General features: G+C 43.3%; 1 protein-coding gene across 1 annotated transcript in view; it reads right to left on the reverse strand.

The window, feature by feature from the left end:
- The window catches only part of ABCA12 (ATP binding cassette subfamily A member 12), an 84,419-nt gene that overhangs the window by 51,078 nt on the left and 15,200 nt on the right, over positions 1 to 18,141 (reverse strand). Inside the window, exons 3-7 of the mRNA XM_050711645.1 lie at positions 14,635 to 14,782; positions 11,924 to 12,012; positions 10,405 to 10,514; positions 3,102 to 3,597; positions 608 to 2,288 (exon numbers count right to left, since the gene is read on the reverse strand). Of these exons, the coding sequence (XP_050567602.1) occupies positions 608 to 2,288; positions 3,102 to 3,597; positions 10,405 to 10,514; positions 11,924 to 12,012; positions 14,635 to 14,782 (2,524 nt within the window). The remainder of the gene's footprint in view (positions 1 to 607; positions 2,289 to 3,101; positions 3,598 to 10,404; positions 10,515 to 11,923; positions 12,013 to 14,634; positions 14,783 to 18,141) is intronic.

The following is an 18,141-nucleotide window of genomic DNA, read 5'->3' on the forward strand; positions in this document are numbered from 1 at the left end:
CTTCTCCTTCAGAAGCAAGGTATATTCGTGAGCGACCCATCAGTTGTGCAGATGCTGTTCCTTAGCAGCTGTAAATAGGAATTCCAGATGAAGCCATGCATCTCCTATGACATTTCCTAAGTGGGTACCCACCCAATTTTATTTCATCAGTTATTTTTGCCATTATCTCCCAAAGCTGTCATCCACTCTCAAACCATATGTAAAAGAAAACATGCTTGAAAGGTTCACTGTGGATGCAATTTATAGTTGAAAAGGCATACTTAGGGAAGATAAAAAGAAAAACGAAAGAGTCATACCACAAAGAAAGGGATTCCAAAGAATTTACCACTGGTGGCAAGTCTCCTACAGGATTCTGCTTCTACTGTGAACTGAAACATAGCAATCCAGAAATTTTTTGAAAGTCTACTTACAGCTGTATGATCAGTTCAAACAGAAATTTCCTGTCCTTTGGTTTAACACACGTTACATCTAGTGTCCGAAATCATGGTGAAATTATGGTGATAACAGACAAAAGTTGATCCACTGGAAGAAAATTACTTCTCACACTGGAAGTAAATGTTCATCGCTTCCCATAAAAGAAATTACAATACCCTCAAACCAAACTCACCGTGTGATCAAACTGGTTGGTGACAGTGTTTGGTCACCTTGAGTCCAAGGTAGGGTCTTGTTGTACAGGGTTTCTGCCAGGACAACAAAGTGACGAGCGACAAGGTCAATCACACGATCCAAACTAGTTTTGTTGGAGAAAGAAGCTGAGCTGGAACTTGTGCTGAATTCATTTAGCAGATCAGAGATGTTCAGCGCCCTGAGAACATAGTCAACAGCTTCTATGATGTCTAGAGCCGACACATTGTTGGAAAGGTTGTTTGCCACTGCTTCCAATAACTTTGCAAAGGCAGCCACTTTAGCTAGATCCATTTTGGTGTTCAGCAAACTGTCAACTGCATCCCAGGTGTTTGAGAAATGACTCCATTTGGTGAGGTTGTAGGAACCTTGGAATCTCTGCAGCATGTCATTCATGTGAAGCTCATCCTGCACCATACTGAAGAGCTTGGACAGGTTACTCCAGCCTGCTAAGCTGTCAGAGGAATGCATTACTGTTTCATTCAGCATGAAAGGAAGGAGCATCTTCAAAAGCTGAGATGGGAGCATGCCACCCACATCTTTGACTGGGATGGGGCAGGAGACATTACTCTGCAGCAGTCCCTCCATGACAGCACTCAGAGCTGTCACCTTCTCCTGTACCCAAGAGTTTTCCAGCTCAGAGACGAGCTTAAATTTGGAAAGGAGGTGCAGAGTAAACTGCAGAGACTGGATGGTGCATGACAGCTCCCTGGAGAAGCGTTCGCTGCTGTTCTTGTAGACACTAGCAAACTCTGGAGACAGTTTCAGGTTCGATATGGCAAGCTGGAACAGTTTGGTAAAGCTTTCATTGTGCAGAGTTCCTCTCTCCGCGTCCATGAAAGCAAAGAGCGCTTTGCAGCGGCTCCTGGCTAAGGACTTGCTTACGGTGGTATTTTCAAAAAGCATCTGAACTGCTATGCGGAGCATATCCTGAGCGGAGCAGTTCAGGATTGTCCTGGAACTGCCATCGCTATTCTCAAGGAAAGGGCTCAAGGCTAAGTACATGAGATCCGCCACTTTTTCCTTCAGAGAAGCACTGTGCTGTAAGGAAAACTCGCTAAACTCCCCCTCCAGCAGCATCTGTGAGACATGAACGACAATGCCTATTTTTTCTTCCAATGTTCTGTTTAAGTTGGGGTCATGAAGGACTTTCATTCCTGCTCTCCATATTTCAATCAGTCTCTGGACATAGTTACTATAAAAATCAAAATATCGGATAACAGTTTCAAGCTCACTGATATTATAACTTTTCTGCAAATCTTTTAAAATACGGATACTCCTTTGTATGGCTTGCAAGTATATGGAGATGTTGGCTCCCCCGGGGTTGACTTCATCATACAGCTCAAATACGGAGGACATAATGCGTATGAGCTGCTTATGTTCCTTAATGAAAGGAAGACTGGAGTCACTTTTCATGGCACTGGACAGATTTTGCAGTATGTCTAGAAGTGAGCGGAAAGTAAGACTGTCTGTGCTGTCCCAATTCATGGACTGGACAATTTCAGCAATCTGCAAGAAAGTGTGAAGTTCATTTCCCAGCCTTCCATGAGGGGAACTCTGGAGTTTCTGCATTAGCTTAGACAAAGAAGAGATCAGCAGATAATGATCACTGGTATTCACCTTTGCCATGGCAGCAAGAAGCTGCTCAAGGGACAAGAGCTGCTCTGCAAAATTTTCAGAAGTTATAGGGGTCAACAAGAAGTCAGAAAATAATGATGACACTTCTTCACTTGTGCTGGGATAATTTTCTATGTCTTCAAGCAAGATTGCATGAAGTGCAATCATTTTGATAACCTCCCAAGCTTTCTCTGTATTAAAATGAGTCCTGTTTAAGATAATCTGATTCCAAATCACTGCAGCCGTGGTTAGAATATCTTGATTTTCTTTCCCTTGGGGATTAGTGTAAAACAGTCCTTTACCATCAATCTCATATAGTGGGACTACTTCTTGAAATATTCTTTCCAACTCTAGAGTGCTGTTTGCGGCAGAAGTTGAATTGAAAAGGAGTTTTAATAAACTAAATAAATCATTCAGATCTGAGGATTTCATTCCTCCAGTGGAATTATGAAAAATCTTATGCACTAATGTTTTTCCGTGAGCTACCCCCAAATCCACCAGAATTAGAGCTTTTTTCACGATTTCCAAGAGTTTCACATACTCATCCACTTCTGTCAGGTTCCATTTGGTGGTCAACACCTTGCCAGTGGCATGCCAGAGCCGTGAGACATGTCCCCACTCAGAGTTGTCGGAAGCCTTTCCCCCAGCCTTTAGCAGTTCATATATACTGCTGTTCCAAGTGGAAGTAGTCGGTAACAGATGGGAAAACACAGGCAGCCTATGCCAGTCTGCTGAGCTGTTGGATAAATTTAAGGAATGTAGTAGTGTTTCATTCAGCATGAAAGGAAGGAGCATCTTCAAAAGCTGAGATGGGAGCATGCCACCCACATCTTTGACTGGGATGGGGCAGGAGACATTACTCTGCAGCAGTCCCTCCATGACAGCACTCAGAGCTGTCACCTTCTCCTGTACCCAAGAGTTTTCCAGCTCAGAGACGAGCTTAAATTTGGAAAGGAGGTGCAGAGTAAACTGCAGAGACTGGATGGTGCATGACAGCTCCCTGGAGAAGCGTTCGCTGCTGTTCTTGTAGACACTAGCAAACTCTGGAGACAGTTTCAGGTTCGATATGGCAAGCTGGAACAGTTTGGTAAAGCTTTCATTGTGCAGAGTTCCTCTCTCCACGTCCATGAAAGCAAAGAGCGCTTTGCAGCGGCTCCTGGCTAAGGACTTGCTTACGGTGGTATTTTCAAAAAGCATCTGAACTGCTATGCGGAGCACATCCTGAGTGGAGCAGTTCAGGATTGTCCTGGAACTGCCATCGCTATTCTCAAGGAAAGGGCTCAAGGCTAAGTACATGAGATCCGCCACTTTTTCCTTCAGAGAAGCATTGTGCTGTAAGGAAGACTCACTGAATTCCTGCAGTAGAAGATGTGTTAAGTTATAGACACGGTTAATTATTACTTCAGCGGAAGCTTCACTGGCATTTCTATAATGAAGGATTTTCATTCCTGCCCTCAGAAGTTCAGACAAGCTCTCAAAGGTTTTATTGTCAAAATTAAAGAAAAGGTCTATGTATTTTAATTTACTGATATTATAATTCAGCTGTAAGTCCTTTAATATGTACAACGTCTTTTCTATGGCTTGAGTGACTATTGAGATATTGGCTATTTCAGAGTCTTCCCCATCAAACTCTTTAAACACAGCTGTTACGAATTCCGACAGTGGAGATAATTGTTCACTGAAAAGACTATTTGAATTATTATTCTGCGTTTTTAAATGGCTGCTTAAGACCTCTAAAAACTGCCCGTAGGCTACAATGCCTGTATTATTCCATTTCATTGATCTCAGTTGTTCACCAATGCGCCAATAGGTATTCAACTCATCCCACCAGAATTCTCCCATGGAGCTCTCTACTTTCTGCATCAGTTCAAACACAGGCAACAGTAGGTACTTGTAACCTATGTTTGCATGTGTCAGTATGAAAAATATCTTCTGGAGAGCTAGGAATTGCTCTGGGAAGTTTCTGTAGGACACAGGTTTAAGCAGATGATCAGAAAACAAAGATGGTATTTCTTCCATTCCATCTAAATGGTCTTTTAAGTCTTCCAGAAATGATTGCATGCTAGTGGTGAGTAACATTTTGAGAGCATCCTCAGTTTGTGCTGTACTAAAATAAGAATTATTTAACAAATCTGGATTCCAAATCATTGTGGCTAATTTTAAAACACTCTGAATTTCTTTCCACTGGGTCATTATATTGAAAATGGAAGTCCCGTTAAAGGCGCTCTGTAATTGCAGTGATGTTAAGTTATAGATTTCATCAATTATTTCCTTATTATAAGCTTCCTTTAATTTATAATCATGATGTGGATTCATTCCCAGTTCAAGAATTGCATACAATTTCTGTAATGTTTCATTCTTCAAATTTCTGAATAGATTTAAGCTTTTTAATTCACTTCTATTCATTTTTTTCTCAAAGCCTTTTAAACGATGTAGAGACTTTTGTATGGCTTCTAAATCATATGAATTAATGGACCTCTTGGAGTCTTTTCCACCAATCTCTGGCGACTTTATTTTTCTGGAGGGGAAAAAAAGGCATTTTAGTGAATATGAAATCAATGCAAGTGGAAATGTAAAGTGATTTAGAGAAAATATAGATTTGAATTATACTGTTAGTAATATCCCTTTAGCCAATGTCTTACCTCAGAACTTCTTCCAACTCCAATACCAAAGCCTTCTTGTCTTTCCAGTTAAAGTGATTACAAATATATTTGGTCACCAAACTTTTTTCTTTATCTACAACAAAGAAACAGAGATGATATTCATATTAGGCTGGAAACTGAGAAGAGCTTTATGGCAAATGTGTCAAGGAAAACAAGCATGTGTGTAATTAGGCTCCTATCACAAGGCACAAGATCCTGTTCTGACATTTGACTGCCCCTTTGCGGTGCAACTCTTCCTGGGCTTCCAAAGGAAGTCAAGATGCTACCTGCCATTGTAGAAATGATTTCCCATCTCAGGAACAACTCAATGGCCCTGAGGTCTGGGTACAAACGGAGCTCTCCTCCTGCTTTAGGAGAGCAATCAGCAACACAGCCCAAGTTGGCCTAATATTTATTATTGGGTTTCTTTGTGTAGGAAGATTTTTTACTACCTGCACCTGGGCATTGACTGACTAATGTAAACTGACAGGAAACGGAGTAGAAGAATGGCCAGCCTTGACATATACAAGCCTATTCTCAATCCCTACACCTTGATATAGCTACGTGAGTTTGCCAGAGCCCACAGCTAGAGGCAGATTTTGACCCCCAAAAAAATCAAGGTAAAAATTCCTGCTCCCCATTTCCATTGAGACTGCAACTCATGTTAATTCATTGTCTACTGACGGAACCAAGTTTTTTTACTTTTCCATTCAAAACGAGGTATTTTATTCATGTTTGTAAAAAGCTAAGAAGAGAACTCATTATGCTGAGCCCTGAACACTGTGCAGTTGGTATAGTTACTTATTAGCCCGCAGTTCGCTTCTCCTCGGCACCACAGGTTTTCAGCAGAGATATGACTATGTGGAGGAGTCTTACCTTGCTCCAAGCAGTTCAGGGAACATGGGGGATCTGTAACCCCATTTTGAGCAGTTTTGAATCTATCATCAGTCACAAACGACGCAGAGACATTCTGAGCTGCCAGCACAACACTAAAGGGAAAAAAAGCACAAGGAAAATAAATTGTGGTTGCAGGTTTATGAGTAGAAATAAAGCAAGTATTCAAATAAGACACAGATGTAGTACAGCCTATCATTCTCAAAATGCCTGACAGACATTTTAAGACATTGGCCCTACTTTTAATTATTTGCTTGATCATGCACAAAATACAAACAATAAAGGGCTTTGAAGGGAAAGCCATGGCGGTATATTAGCAGAAATGTGTATGTTGCACTCATTGGATGTACTTATTCAAAGACACGTGCAAAATCTATAGACTTAAATCCTCACAGTAGGGCTTAGAAAACAGGTGACATGCCACAACTGTGATTCACTGCTGCAGGTGAATCTCCTCCTAAATGAAACCAAGAAACAGAGCAGACAAGGCTCCAGGGAGAGCAGAGATCCCTGGGAGACACCTGTGGATGGAAGAAGCAATCACAAATAACTGTTACCATTTCTAATTTTCCTTCTTTCCTCTTTTATATTGTAATAACCAGACTTTGGGGAAGCAAGGAATGTTTTTGCAGTCTTTGGAAAGAACAAGCTGATAATCAGGCGTATTGTATCCCAGGGTAAGTCATTTAAAGGACTGCCTGTTCAATGTGTACAGGTTACAGAAAACTTCACAGTGATTGTTAGTCCTTTTGGCTTCTCCTATACAAAGAACAGCCCTTCACTGCTGGTATAGGGTCACCGTGAAATGCACAATCTCTTGGCTGCCTGAAGTTCTGTGGGTGATGCACACAGCACCTGGCTGAGCTGATTTCAGTGGCATGAATATAAACATGGTGATTTGTGGGAACAGAGCACTAGTGAGGACAGAGCATCAGGGAACTCTTTTCTCCTCATTTAACACAATGTTTCCATGCAGGTTTTGTGGAATTGGTGGTCACCATTTCCATTCTGCAGAGGTGCTTGTTAGCACCTGTCTCGGAGGGGGAAGAAGCTGCCATTGTAAAACGGCACATATTTAGTTGAGCAAAAGTTCTTTTCTTCTGCATCTTCATTTTTCTGCTGTAGAAAATTCCCTGCATAGTATTCCTTTAGGAGGTCAGAACTGCCTGAGTAAAAGACATGGCCAGGCTAGCTAAGATGTGCTTTTGTAAGCATCATTAAAGTACTATTTGTGCAATCTATTTGCAGTAACTTTGTACTCATGCATTTACACTGCCCCATGCCAGGCATAAAAGCACTGCAGTTCTGGTGAAATTCTCTGTGCCACTTTGTTGTGTCTATGATAACTTTGCCCAGCTCTGCAGTCATGGAGCAAAGCAGAGCAGCACAGTAAATATTAATTCTTCCTGGGCACTCAAACAGTGCTGATTCTCAAGCTTGAATCTGCAAGCCAGTAAATGCAAACAAATGCAATAATGCTGTGACTGAAAAAGCAGCATGGGCAAAACATCGCTGAATGAAATTAAAATTCTCACCATACTGCTACCGACTCCTTTAATGATAAGGGCATTATGACTTACAAATAGTTCTCACAATGCAGCACGGCAAATTACCTGGATACTAAACGTACATGATTTTAAATGCCTTGGTAACATGCCAGCGATGAAAAGGGAGTCCCTCTAAGCCTGGGTGTAATCAGAATGGCAAAGTTTCTACAACCTCTTTTGGCATCTTTGCCCAACTGCTTATATATCTAAGAAAAAAAAAAACAAGGAAGTCTGAAGACGTTCAGTTGCTTGCTTTCCTCCATGTGCTGTAACAAGTGGACTATTCTGAATAATTTCTAGCAGTTTTGATCAGACAGCCAGTAGATGATTTGGAAGATGCTCCCACTCTCTTGGGTAACTCAAGTCTTGTAGAGAAAAGTGAGAGTTTAGCTCAACTAAGGGCCAGGAAAGGGATAAACCCATTTGAGAAGAGATTTTATTGTCCTAGCTATGGACAACATCAAACAATTCATCACGGTTAATTAATGCAGTTAAGCCATTTTTCATATTTTTTCATGTATTTTTTTTCTGATTTTTCATATAGCCATTGAGCAAGAACATCACTGGTACTTTCTTAAAATCAAACACATTCAAAGCCCCATATGTGAAGAACCAGGCTCCCTCCCTCCTCTGCTTCCTTGGGACTCATTCTGAAGGATAAAACAGCTGTAAATCAGGGAACCATTTTCTTTCAAGTGGATTTCTGGCTCCCCTACAAATACCTGAGGTGTTCAAAGACACTTGAATTTGTATCTATAGTTTTTGGGAAGGAAGTGGCTAGCTGCTGTTTCAGCAGAACAGCAAGGAGGGCTTTTCTTCAACCAAAGGCAGGGGGTGTTGCTCAGCACCCCTTCTATCTGACATGGGCATGGAAGTGCCTCTAAGAAGCCTGGAACACAACTACTAGTTCATATCAAGCTCCCACTTAAATAAGGAACAGGAGTGATTGAAAATCAAAGCACTGCTCACTGTCTGTAGAGACATTCAGAGATGCATTAAAGGTGCCATACCATCTCCCAAATAAAGCACGCTTTTAAGCTAACACCCTTCAAGATGAAAAGTGACGTGTCTTTACTGTTCAGCACAAGCCCGCCAGCTTTCAGTGGCCTTCCTGGCATTTTCTGTCTTTTTACCTGCTTGCATTCTGAAGAAAATCAAGTATGTCTTGCAGTTGCACACTGCCCTGAAACACATCTGGGGCCAGCAAAAGGAGATGCCACAGGGAGGTGTCATTCTGCACTTGGGAGATTAGTGTTAGAAATGAGACCATTTCCTTGACAAATGCTGCTTGGTACCGTGGGTTGTGCTGCACCTTAAGAAATAACAATGCAAGAAATTATTTAAGCAGAAGAACCCTTGTTGCCAGTGGGTCTTTTCATGTTTTTCAGCCTGCACTGCACTTGTACACAACTCAACAAACAATACATTCAGAGGACTCTAGTGACAGGCAGTAACAGAGAGAGTGACTGTGCTTTACCTTCCCACCCCAGACTGCTCAATAAATTTTCTGTTTAGACAAGCCTTAAGATTCAGAATCTCCCCAATAGTCCGAAGACTAGGAATACAAGAAAAATGAATAAGAATCCTCACCCTGGCAAAAAAAAAAAAGGAAGAAAAAGAAAAAAAAGGAAGGCATTACCTTTAAAGGATCCATTTGCTTTAATTATACAGCTTTCCCAAAGACAGGTACTGCTTCAGTCATGAGTTGTTGGATTAGATGCAGGAATTATTGGATGAAGTTATATGGCTGATGTAATACAGGGTGAAATTTATGGCCTCCCCTAGCTTTAAATATTCTTATTTATGCCCCATTCTCACATTGTTCTATCTACTTGTAACTGCAGGAAGGCAAATAAAGAGGAGAAACAAAACCTAGGCATAGTGAGGAACTCTTAATGGCCACTAGCTGGTAGCTGGCTGTCCTTGCCTTTCCCCAAAAGCTGTGTGCTCAGCTCTAAGGTGTTTGTGCAAAAATTAGCTCAGCCTCATCATGCGCTATATGCACTTAAGTATAGAGGTGAGCTACTCTGAGCCAGGTGGGGTCACATTCTACCTCCAAAACACCATGCTGAAGTGTGTGAGCTAATGCTAACGCAGCTGCTACCTGCAGACATCAGGAGAAGTCCCAGGCACTCACCTGAGCCAGCTGACTTCTGAACTCTTGGGTAAATGACTGTAAAAGTGATGAGTCAGTAAAGCAGAAAGTCCTGTGGATGTTGGCTGCCATCTTCTCTTCAGTGAGATCAGGATGGGCTGTGTATCGTGACAAGACCTCACACAGAATGACTTTGAGATTTGCTCCAGTTGAAAATTGTGTCTTGTTCTAGAAGATGTAATGTTAAAGGTAGCTTTAAAGCAATACTCTATTTGTGATGGTTTTAAAGCAAATAAGACTTTTTTTAACAGGTTAGTAGTGACATCTGCAAAGTATAAGTACTTACATACATATAGAATTTTAACAGGTGAAGTGTCACTGAAATCCCTGAAACTCCTCATGCAGATAAACAGAAATGTGTGTTTGTAGGCATTAATACATAAACATGCTACAAATATTTTTTTATCTACCATTAACAGCAGACAGTATCCCCAGCATATTGGTGTCCATTAAGTGGTACTAAAGTTCAGTTACAATGGATTTATTCCTGTATCTATTCAATTACCTATGTAATAAATATACAGTGCCTCTGATGTCAGTGCGTAAGTATTGTGGGCCAATAACAAATCCAATGACGAAGTCATCTTTAATTGCCCATGAAAGAAAATGCACTCATAATACCTTAACTAACAAAAGTTTTGAGCAAAATGCCTCATGGTATTGTGTGCCAATATTTGGTCGTGCACAATATTACGTCCCAGGATACATGGTTTATCTGTTTTCTGCTTAGAGAATAATACATGTACAACAGAGCTTAAAAGCTCACTCACAACAACTGTCTTCCTTTTCCCAGAATAAAGCAAATTCACATAATGCGGGAGATCCTAAAGCAATAAAAGCCGTATGTTGGTACTTTGAGCTTCTAATTCTTTAAATATAACTACATAAATGATCAGGCACAGCTTTTACGCAAATACAGACTTACCTTCCCAAAACTGAGGATTTTGTTGAACATGTTGATGCTGGAAGTCAAGTTGGATGGTGATGAAATATTCCAAAGGGTATTTTCTCCATGATACACCAAATCCCTGAATGCTGCAATAACAGTTTGAAACACTGTATTTTACTTAATGTCTTTTAACCTCTTTGCTACATCAAACCAGGACAGAGGATAGCTAACTGACTACAGCTTTGGGCATGCCATCATTAATCTGTCTCCAAAGGTACAACCAATGGCACCCTGTAATTACTTACTTAAGGTTTTCTTCTGAAGTAATTAAAGCCTGGATTACACCACTTCCTTTTGTAACTTTTTAAAATTAAATGCATTTAACTACTTGCTTGCAGCTCAACATTAACTTCTACCTCTTTTCTCAAGTCCTGAAGCTCCCCCACGCAGGAGAGACACAGGCGGCCTTACAAGGAAGCCCACATCAGCTCGAGCTGATAGCCCTGTAAGGCAGAGCTCCCCAGGTGCCCTTGGCACAGTGGGGTGGCACTTGTTATTCAGCTCCAGCACAGATCTGGAGCGCTACTGCCTGCTACACATGGTGGCACGCTGCCAGGTCCCCAGCTGATGCACACCAAAGCCAACCTTTGCACTGAGCTGCACTCACAAAACCACACAGCTCTCTGAAACTAAAAGAGCTATGCCAGTTTACACCAGCTGAGGCTTCAACCTATTATTTTTATTTCTTAAATACGAGGTAGAACGGAGCTCTTTCTTGACCATGCATGGCCATCAACATGAGTTGATAGTTCCCCTAACAATTCGTTGACTTTTTTTCCCCAGTCCCTTTTTTGTGCTGCCTTTTTCTGCCCATGCACCAAGGAGTGAGTGCATTGGCAGGAATGCTAATTGGAACCATGAATGGCTGGGGCAGAACAGTCACGGAATGCAAATCTGTAATCATTCATTTGATCGTGAGCTCCCTGGAGAAATGGCTATCCATCATGATGACTTGCAGATAGTACTAGCCATTACCACCAATAAATAATAACTGTAATGATTTAAAGAAAATTTAAGTCTGAAAGTTCCTTCAGGAAAGAGAAACACATCAGAGGAGAACAGCATCAACAATAAATATCCACTATGGCACAGAAGAAGACTTGTTTGTTGAATAAATGTGAATAAGAAATGCATTTGAAAAAAAAAAAAAAAAACATAAGCTGTTTATGGACAATTTGTGGGCAGTAAAAGGGCAGTATTCCATAAATAGCCACATCTTTAATTAACGTTCAAACAGTCTGCGATCTCGCATTGCTCCTGTGAAGCACAACAATTTAATCCTGTTTTCTTGGTCAAATTCCAGAATTCTTTTCTGCAGACAGTTACTTGTAATTATTCCCAAGAATTTACACTGATGTCACAGCCACAGTTACTTGCCTGTATAGAACGTATAAATCATTTTAGCAGCGCTCTAAGAACTGCGTCTCTGTTGAGAGCGCTTCAAAAGATCAGCCTTTAAAGATCAGGCCTTTGCATAGAGCAGTGAATAACCTACCCAGTGAAGCATTCCTGCTGCTGGGAACCTCAGCGCTCCATGGTGATGGATGGTTGTCCTTGGCCGCACTGGACAAGCTCCTCCGCTTACTGAGGGAAAGGAGAAAATGAACACACCTGTAAAAACTCAGTTTCTTATGATTAAGCTTATGTTTAGCTACTGTGTGACTCAGGATGGGTCTATAGCTGGATTTTATGGCAAATGTGTTGAAATCTGGTCTGTGTAAATGCTGAGTTCCTTCTAGAGGCCTGGTATGGATGTTGGGGGAGCGCACTGCAGCACTCTCAGACACTGATGGAGGGGATTGCATTTATGCATGATATGTGGGGACACCAAGGACAGGCAAGGCTTGACATACGTATTTGGTCTAACCTTAAACAAATTGCCACTTCTTTGAAAGGAGGCCTCATCATATCAGGTCTGTCGTCTCCCAACACATGTTCAATAGAAGACGCAGTGGAGAACTTCATGGCACTATTAATGATGCTCTGACTGACCAGAGAGGCCTTGATGCAAGCTGCAATAACACTAAGTTATTACAGCATGTTGTGTGCCTCTACCAAGAAATCATTCAAGACACCAGAACCTTACTTTACCCTTCCCAAACATTTCACTTAAAGGGAAAAAAATGTTGGAAGATGGTGGTGTTGAGCTCAGTGTTTGTAGCTAGCTCTCTCCTGCTCAAGGAAATCTCAAATGATCATATTTTGCACACCTTGGTAAAAAGGGAACAGAATTAAAGATGAGAACCTTGCCTATTTTCTCTGCTGGCCACTGGTAAGACACTGTTTAAGGGCGAGTTAGAAAACAGTTTAATAACAGCTTCAGTGAGTTGCACAATGGGAGGAAAAAAGCAGTCTGTGTTAGCTGAATACTACAAACTCTAGAATATTACACAATGATACATCCAGATAGGGCAGGGTCACAGCCCAACTATTTTCCCTTCATGACAAGTTCATCCACAGCGATTCTGCTCCCGAAGCAGAGCTGAGTCCATTCATATTGGCTGCAGGAACTTTCTCGTAACCAGTCAACCTTCTGGTGAGGTTTCATACTCTGCTGTATCCTGCTAGGTTTGCTGTGGCTAGTTAAAGGTTGTTTTTTCTTGTAAAATGTAATGTATTTCTAACGCCAACATTGACCAGACAAGGGCAGGTATACCCACATAGTTGTGTGATATTTCATAAGGCTAATTTCTAGCATCAGTTGTGGTCAAGATGCTTATTAATGAGACATGTGACTTGAGCTGTAGTTTGGCCCTACCCTTTCATTTTCAGTTGGCAGGAAAAAACAGTTATTTCCTAAACAACTCTACAGAAACCAAAAACAGAAAGCAAGGAGCATTTGTAGCTATTAAAACCCATGGAAGACCTCCAGCTTTGGCACTAACAGTCCCCGTTTCTTTATTTCAGTGCTCCAAATTAACCATTGTTTAACGTGCCCAGGAAAATAATGACACTGAGGAAATGAAGGGCTGTGAATCCAGGCATCCTGTCTCTCCGTGGCTCTGCCCTCGTCTGCTGTGTGACCTTGAAGTTGATTAGGATTCACCTTGTGTAAATTCAGCCACCCACATGTTTAGTCATCCAGACTCTCCTTAACCAACGGAGAGATCCTGACCATTGACATTCCCCTAGAAATGCCACTCCCTTTGCACTGAAAAAGGACCCCTGAGAAGCCACCATACCCAGGATCCTGCCTTAGGGGCTCTCTGGTGGAAGTCTTGGGGCCCACCTGAGTTTTTCAAACTCCCAAGCTCTGGCCAAGAGGGCTTTTGAGGTTCTGACATAGCCGTTCTGGAGCAGCCTCTCACCCAAAAAGAAGGACCAGCACCTGGGGACCTTGGATGTGAGATGTACAGATTTTCAGCTCCACAAACCAGGCCTCAGGGCTGCATGTTCCCCGGGTGTGCCCCGGGGGTCCCTGGGTATGCCAGAACCCGGCAGCCAAAATATGGAAACAATCCTGGCTAGCACATCTCAAAGCAAATGCTATTTGGCTTCCACTGGAACGTCAGTGAGATTGAAATCCCCACGTTGTGTATTTCAATTTCAGCAAACCAGTATTCCAACGAGACATGCACAGCCAGCTCCGCTCTGCAAATCTACATGCTTTTGTGGCCAAAAATCATTTATTTTTTCATCTGTTTGCCTGTATGTTTAATGGTTTGCAGAGAGAACACCCATTCTGGCTGGTGCCTGGAGGCTCTACTGAAAGAGCAATCACTCCAGGACAAATGTGCCTCTGAAACTAGGGCTGTTGAGGAATTTGCACTTCCACCCTAAGTGTCCTGAGCTGATCACCACAGAAGGCAGATCAGCCCACTGGGCTTGCTCTTAGCAGCTGATGCCCTGCAAGACCCAGCCCACAATCATGCAAATAAAATTTCTTTGCTCTGATTTCTGGAATTTGGGTCATCAGAGGCATTTTCCTCAGGAAGTAAATTTCTCTTCTACTGTCAAGCCTGAAGCAATTGACACAATACTGATAGCTGTCCCTAATATGACCATTTTTAAAGCATCCCACATTGCAGCCCATATTCTCATTTCTAAGTGCTCAGATATCTAAAACTGTATCTGTTATAACAGATACGAGAGAGACAGCTGTTGTGGACACACTTGCACATACACACATGCATGGCTGCTCCCTCCACCTCAAAGCAAGTTTTGTTCTGCAGTTTGTGACACCCAGCTATATCCAGATTCCCTTACAGTTTGAGAGATGAGATGTCATTAAGCCTTGGCAGCAGATCGTCTGGTGTGTATGGCGTGCCTTTGCATCTGGCGTCTGTATCACACAGCACAGTTTGCAGGAATGGGAAGAAGCCTGCACTAGGAAGGTTTCGGGGTGCGAGATAACCTGGAGGAAGGGGGAGACAGAAAATGACGTTATTACAATGCAGATACACTTTTTTTTGCCATGTGTTTCTATCACTATGCGGTACTTTCTCCCCACAAACCAGGGACTTGATTCTCAGTTTCACTGAGGCTTTCACTCCACCTTTGCAATGCTGTTTTGCAAAATACCTCTAAAAGCCCCCCTCAACACCAACAGAGCCACAAAAAGCTAGGAAAAAGAGTCAAGCTATCTGTTTATAAGTAGATACCTGTCAGTCCCAAAGCAACTGCAAGATTATTTTCTTTTAAATAAAAGAAGACATGGCCATAGCAACCTGAAGCATCCTTAAGAGCACATTCTCCTAGACTTCGTTGGATCGGTTCCTGTGCAAAGACCCAAGCTTCAGCTTCAAGCCAAGCTATTAAAACAGGGCTGTGTCTCAGATTTTACCACAGGAAGGGGCAACACATCCAGAACCAGACAACCTCCTTGTGCAGACCTGCCCAGGGAAGGGAGAGGAGCAATCTATCACCACTCCTTCCATGTCTCTTGACACCTCAGAGCAGCTCCGGTGCCATCTGCTTGGTGACCTGCGATGCTGGCAGCCAGCACTGCAGGGTGAGACGCATGTCCCTGTCTCCCATTTCTGCAAACACAGAGAGGACCTGAGCAATTAGAGACTTCAGTGTTTCATGTGCCACTTGCCCCCCGCTGCTTACTGCCAGCCCGCAGAGTTCACCAAATGCGTCTCCTCGCAGTGACAAATGCTCTAATAAATCTCAAAACTCTTTTGCTGGATCACAGCAACGTATTATTTAAAATAATCATTTGGAAAATTACCTGGCAAGGGACATGGCTATTATTTCTCCGATGGAAAGGAGCCAGATTTACAAAGGGCCTGCAGGCAGGCTTGTGGTAATTGATTACCTTGATGCTCAGACTCCACAGATGACCCGTGACTCTTGCCCAGGAACGGCTTTATCTCTAACCCCTCCAACACGTACACCACACTACGTTTGTAGGACATTTATTAGTTAGAGCAGTGCTCAAAACCCAGATATTCCCGAGGGGAATGGCAGTGCTAGGTGGAGCATATGGCTGCCAGTCTCCTCGAAGGAGACATTTCTTAGCTTTCCTCAGCCAGACTGCTCACAGCCCACGTGTGTGCACTGCAGTGCTGGCCTCCAGAGAGGAAAGGGGCCATTGAGGCCTCGGGCAGCAGAGCTCTGTGTCAAGCTGCAAATGTTCTCGGTGTAGCGTGGGACTTCCCACTGCTTCATGCCAGATAGCACCAGGTACTCCTGCAGTGACAAAGGCACCCATGTTGGGTGGTGGTGTGATTCTTCTGTCCCTCAGCAGAGAACTGCCGCAGAAAGCTTCAGAAGATGTCCTACCAGAGGAGAAAGGTAGAGCTTCACCTGTTTCCCACGTCCCTCAGGCCACTGGGAGCTACAGGGCAGGCTGAGCCAGCTCCCAGTGATCACAGAGCACCAAGAAGAGTGAAAGAGCTCCCTTCTCCCTACAGGCAGTCCTCCTGGGTTAGAGGCCAAAGCCCCAAATATATTCTGCTCTAAAGGTTTCGAAGGGTAATTAAGTCTGCTGCCCATGAGGGAAACTGGAGAGTAGGGCACGTTAATCTCAAAGCATCCTTTTGTGAATATGCCCTGCCCTGTCTGGGATGTTGGCCCTTTGGGATGACCAATTACAGCCCTGCAAAATGGCCTTTTGCACACCCTGGCATTTTTCTCGTCTTCCTTCTGATCTCCCATGCCCTTGTTCCCCTTGCAGGCAATCGACTCACGCTCCAGCCCAAAAATGCACACCACAGACCTCGCTTTGTCAGCACATCTACAAAACGCTGGTTCAAAGAGCTGGAAAGCCGCAAGGTTCGGAACGGTGAGCCGAAAAGGAGTGAAGCAAGACAGATAGGAGCTAGGAGGAAAAGGGCTACACCCTCTGCTGCCATCCACATCTACCAACCTTAACCAGGGCCAGCAAGTAAGGTCACGTCTCTCAGGAGACCTGTAGCAACTAAAAATATGTAATCCCTCAGTGGGACAGCGGGGTGGGGTACACTAGCACGTGGCCAGCAGACTGGGGAGCAGTGTTCTTCACTAGAGATGCAAGAAGTTTACAGAGATAATTATACAAGAGTTCCTGCTGCATCCGAAGCAGAAGTAATTTCCTTGAGATATAAGTAGTAATGATATATTTTAAAATTAGACTCAAAGCCTTTGAGTCTGCTTTGAACTACGAGGACAACTATACAATCAGTTGCTGTATCACAAGCAAGGCGTATGGCATACAAACACGGTAATGATATCAGCTTTTTCTTCTCCTTTCTTTTTAAACAGCAAGCTAAAGACTAAAGAGACAGAAATTTATGACCTGAAGTTTGCAAGTGCCGCTGGAAGCGCTGGTGGTAGCATGATACCTGCGAAGACGTTGCCAGCCCAACGTTATTGAGGTACTCAGCGAGGCTCTGCCAGCTCGTATCAGATGCTGAGCAGCTCGCTGGCACCTGGGTACAGCCACTGACATGTCTCTGAGTCACTGCCGATGTGAACTGGTGTAACCCCACCATGCTCCTGGCACAAAAGCAGCGGAGATGCCACAGACAGGACTTCTCTGGACAAGGCCTGGGCTCTGACAGCGGTTTGAGAATTAAGGAAGCTTTTCAAGAAGACACCGAAAAATCTGAAATGTCTGGGCCAAAGCAGAGCCAGAGCGTGAGGCACCCTGCAGGGAGCACGGCTGGTTTGGGAGCCCGAGCCCAGACAAACATGGTGCAGCCTCAGAGCTCTTCCCTGCAACTCCCTCTTGTCCTGCAGAGGAAGGAATTTACTGATGAGAAGCTAAGCCAAGAGATTAATGCATCTCTTTCTCCCACGGAAGTCTTTGACAATGCCACTTCCAAGGAAAATGGATTTCTCTTGCCCTGTAGTCCCCACCTTTATGATCCTATGATACAGCAGATCCTCAACACAACATCAGTTTTCATCATTTTCACTACCTTTAAACACTTCAGTTTCCTAAAACTGCAATTGCCCTTGGAAGATCTCACTATGCTGCCTACGAGCCAAGTTGTGGAGATTGCTGCACCCACTGCTGCCCCTTCTCAGCCCTGGGCAGAGGTCACCCCAACAGATTTCTTGCAAATTGCCTTGTCTGCAACCAAAACCTGAGCTCAGAGCTGCATCCTATTAGTAAGGACTGACTTTTGGGCTCGCTGGCAATGGAAGCCCAAGGGTAGAGGGTTTTTTGCTGTCCCCACTCACTGTGGAGTGCTTTAGTTTTCAGTCACTGTTGAAAGAAAGGCACCAAATCTGAAGAAAACAAGACAGGCATCCCAAAGGGCAGAAGAAGCCAAGGGGCACAGC

Source organism: Cygnus atratus, chromosome 6, assembly GCF_013377495.2.
Source record: "Cygnus atratus isolate AKBS03 ecotype Queensland, Australia chromosome 6, CAtr_DNAZoo_HiC_assembly, whole genome shotgun sequence".
Classification (NCBI taxonomy): Eukaryota; Metazoa; Chordata; class Aves; order Anseriformes; family Anatidae; genus Cygnus; species Cygnus atratus.